We start from the raw sequence: 4,255 nt of genomic DNA, 5'->3' as shown, positions 1-4,255 counted from the left end.
GCGAGGAAGTAACAAAAAGATAGTTGGAAACTATCGAGTCCCTAAAGAAGAAAAGATGAAAAAACGGCAAAACCAATTTGATTGCCTAATGATTCTTAGATATAGTTCTACCAATCTCCTTTCAATTTTTTTCTGTTTCACCCGAAAATCAAGTATGCTTCGTTATTTACCCCAACTGGGATTCGCTGGTTTTCACAGATAATGTTTCGTTCTCGCTTAAATTTTAATATGCATGAAATTTATTTGCAGCCTTTGTCTATAGTTTCTTTTAAGTATAATTTTAAATATAATTTATTTTCCTTCTTCAGAAGAAGTTAAAAAGCTGAAGCGTCAAAACAACGAATTTTCGAAGAACCATTTTTTTTCAGAAAAGGCTAACATTAACACACACAAGATAATTTTTAAAACAATAGTTCAATAGTATAAGAATTAGAAAAATGTTTTTCCCTCCCCCTTTTGTTTAAATTTAAATATCTGAAAACCAACTCATGTATATGTGACCAATGTGTTAATGCATGTAAATAATGCTTCTTCGAAGAAGGTTTAGGGCATTTTCAGCGTGGACGGAAAAGAAAATCTTTGATGTCAAGCTTTGTGCTCTCGAAATAGTGTTCAAGCACAGTAAAATCAACTAAATCAACATAAACTACAATTCAATTCGTAATTAAATACTTTTAAAGGTAAGTGTAAAGCAAAATGTCAACATAACATCAAGGAATTTTTTTATACAAATTAAACTATTTTAAAAAAATTATTTTTGTTTCAAGTTTTATGAAAGGAAGAAAAAACATTATTTAAATTGTAAAAGTTTCATTTTCTTCAATACTCTTTTCTATTTTGGAATGATTTGCTGGTCCGAATATAATAGCAATTGTTTCTACACTTTTTGACAATGTCAGTAAATTCTTCTTTTAAAATGTAAAAAATTCTTAAACGACTTATTTTTCAAGGAAATAAAAAAAAAATTCATCCCTCCCAAAATTAAATTTTTTTTTTGTACACTCCTTTCTATTTTCATTTCATTGCTGTAGGGATTTACTAATTCCATCACTAGATGGCAGCTCTGCATTAAAGTACACTCTACTAAAGGCTCTGTTAGTAGTTTAGCATTGTAAAATTAAATTATCAAATTAATTATTAATAAGTAATTAACTAAGTTAATACATATTTCTAAATCGAGTTAAAAGTTTTATTAACTCTAAAAGTAAAAATACAATTTATTGTCCATTTTTTATATTTTATTATATTGTTATATTCGAAATCAGAGCTAGTACAACTAAACACTCAACGAAAAGAAAAAAGGTAGTAAATTTTTTTAAAACGCCAATAATAAGATAAACCACAAAAATAAGGTAACCCTGAAAACCGGTTTTTCGTTGCCATCGAGAAGATAGGACCTTCACTTCCTCTTACGGGTTCCTTATATCTACGGCACTAATAACAAGACACTTCGTTTGACGCTTTTACTTGTTGCTAAAAATTAGCGGAGGTGAGGACAAGGCTGAACTGGATCCGTAACTTAAGTGTTGCGCAAAACGGTTACAATCAAGTTTAGCCGCTGTTTTCATTTAACCATTCTAAGACGGGACAGAAATAGGTTGTAAACAACGGGCAAACTAAATGCTTTATATATCAGTTGTTGTTTTATTTATTTCAACGTTATTAAATTGAAAATTAGCTTTAAAACATTACGGATGGAAGCAAAGAAAATAGTGGAGCCTCAAAATCCGTGTTCTCCAAATGCGGAAAGACCGTTTAAGGGCCACGTTTGTGGAATATGCCAGAAATGGTTTAAAAGATCAAGTGATCTGCATAGACATGGAAGTGTACATTCCAATGAAAAACCTATTTCTTGTGATCATTGCAACATGAAATTTGCATCTAAAGATAGATTATACTCACATCGTAAATATTTCTCCCTAGAAAAGGCTTTTCAATGTGAGTTTTGCCCAATGAGCTTTAAAATGTTTTCTATTCTTAAACTTCATATGATTATTCACACTGAAGAGAGACCTTATAAGTGTGAAATGTGTAATAAGAATTTTCGTCGTAAGGGTGGGCTTGAATATCATTATAGCAGTCAATCATATCTAGCTCATCATAGAAAATTTGAAGAATTTAAACAATTTGAATATTTAATCGAGAAATATAAATCTAGAAATGTTGATGATGGTGCTGTGCATATTTGTGCAGTCTGTAAAAAGGAATTTAAATCAACAAAATGCCTCGAACGCCACTCTGTTGTTCATGCTCAGAAGTGGTTTGAATGTGACATATGTGGAATACGTTCTAAAAGAAAAGAATACATATCTAAGCATAAACGCACAGTCCACTCTACTACTAGAAAGGAGCTTTTTCCTTGTGATATTTGCAAAAAAAATTTTACTACCAAATATTCTGTCAAGTTACATAAAGCTGCTCTCCATGAAAAATTCAGGTCATTTCAATGTGAAGTTTGTCCCCGATCTTTTCTTAGGAAAAACGATCTTGTATCTCATATGGGTGTCCACAGTGGAGTGAAAAATTTTGCTTGTATTATGTGTGACAAAAAATATAGAACATTGAATGGTTTGAAGTATCATATGAGAGAGCACACGGGAGAAAAACCTTATATGTGTGAAGGTTGTAATGCACGTTTTAAATCAGGGGAAATGCTAAAAAGTCACTCTAAAAAGTGTGAAAAAATTAAAGCTATTTTAGGAACAGAACACAATACAGATTGCAAAATGGAACTTGAATTGTTCCAAAATCAAAACACAGATTGCCAAATAAAAATGGTCAAAGTGCCTGAAAAAAATATAGCTGAAGAAACTGTGGATCAAGCAACATATAAAAGTCTCGAAGCTACAAAGAAAGCATTTAGTAAAAGGGATAAAGTTTTTTCATCTCAAAATATAAAGTTTATAAAAGTTCAGAATACAGCAGAACTGGACATATTGAGATTAACAAGATTATTTCAGAGATACAGGTGTCTTTCAAATGTTTATTCCAAATAGCTTTAGTGTATATTATATCCAATTGTGATGTAGTGGCTTATGGGGAAACTATTGTTGTTCTACTGACAATAAGACAATTGTTACGATCATTACTATAACTTTATATTTTAATTTTATTTGTAGCTACTTATGCTAACCAGATTTTTTTAAAAAAAAACAGATTTAATCTGTGATAATTTACTGAAAAACAATTAGTATAAATTGTAAGCATACATGAAAGTAAAATTTTTATTACCTATAAAACATTGAGGTGTGAAAAAACTAAAACATCTTATTGTCTAGTACATAACGCAAAATTACCACCATTCTCGTACCTATAACTTTAAATAATTATTTTAATTAATATTAATACCAATGATAACTGTTGATTTAATTATGAACTACCATTTTATTAAATTAATCTATTAACCTTTTTATCTGGTAAAAAGTTAAATTAATTTAATTGAACATATTACTTGTTATGTGTTTCATTATAAATTGTTTGTATTAGTAATCATTGTATATTATATTATGAATCCATGATCAGCATCTCTGAGATAGTTGGTCACTGTTAATCCTTACTTATTTTTACTATTCAGTAAATTAAAGAAATTTATTGTGACATTTGGTAAATTAAGACACTTTATCTACAGGAAGTTTTAAAATTTTTCTTTAAGTCTATAAACTTTTCTCAAATAAAAAATCTTTTACAGCTGCCAAAGATGAATACTTATCAAATTTAAAATAGTAAATATAACGTAAAATTTATTTAAAGTGGTTACAGGAGAGACAAACAGCAGAGATGTCATGATTAGGACTGGGTATCAAGTATCGAGACATATCGATTTAACGCATATATCGGCAAGATGATACAGCGGCTTTCATTCAAGGCGATGCATCAGAAATCTGATTTAAGCCGTCAAGTAAAGACAGCGAGCGCAATACGATATAGCGATATAAGACACACAAGGAAAGAAGAAAACGATATAGCGATATAAGACTCTTCTCTTACGTTCCGATTTCGACTCGCGCTGTGGAAGATGATGTTCGTTTCATTATGTTGAAATGGCCTTGATGGGTGAGCTGTAGAATCATAATCAGAGTTTTGAGAACATATATCGTTATATCGCATGTTCCTTTTCGCACCTCTTAGCTTTTATTTTCTTTGTCGCGACTTTTCTTGTAGATTATTTTCAGTGGGACTAACTTCGTGATCGCCAATGTTACCTTGTTCTGAAGGCAATCTATTATTGAAAAGAATATATAAAGAAGAGTTTTTT

The 4,255-nt window shown here is 30.2% G+C and overlaps 1 protein-coding gene across 1 annotated transcript; it reads left to right on the top strand.

Annotated features, from left to right (window-relative positions):
• The first annotated feature begins 1,694 nt into the window (after nucleotides 1-1,694).
• LOC107438603 (putative zinc finger protein 66) lies at nucleotides 1,695-2,996 on the top strand. Its single transcript, XM_043042369.2, has one exon. It carries the CDS (start codon nucleotides 1,695-1,697, stop codon nucleotides 2,994-2,996), a length of 1,302 nt encoding a protein of 433 aa, XP_042898303.1.
• The last annotated feature ends 1,259 nt before the right edge of the window (nucleotides 2,997-4,255 follow it).

Source organism: Parasteatoda tepidariorum, chromosome 8 (genome assembly GCF_043381705.1).
Source record: "Parasteatoda tepidariorum isolate YZ-2023 chromosome 8, CAS_Ptep_4.0, whole genome shotgun sequence".
NCBI classification, from domain to species: Eukaryota; Metazoa; Arthropoda; class Arachnida; order Araneae; family Theridiidae; genus Parasteatoda; species Parasteatoda tepidariorum.
The sequence above is the reverse complement of the archived record's forward strand: the minus strand, read 5'-3'. Positions and strand labels throughout refer to the sequence as shown.

Bases quoted from the DNA above. Each gene is read 5' to 3' on its own strand.
- LOC107438603 (XM_043042369.2), top strand. From the start codon at position 1,695: ATGGAAGCAAAGAAAATAGTGGAGCCTCAAAATCCGTGTTCTCCAAAT.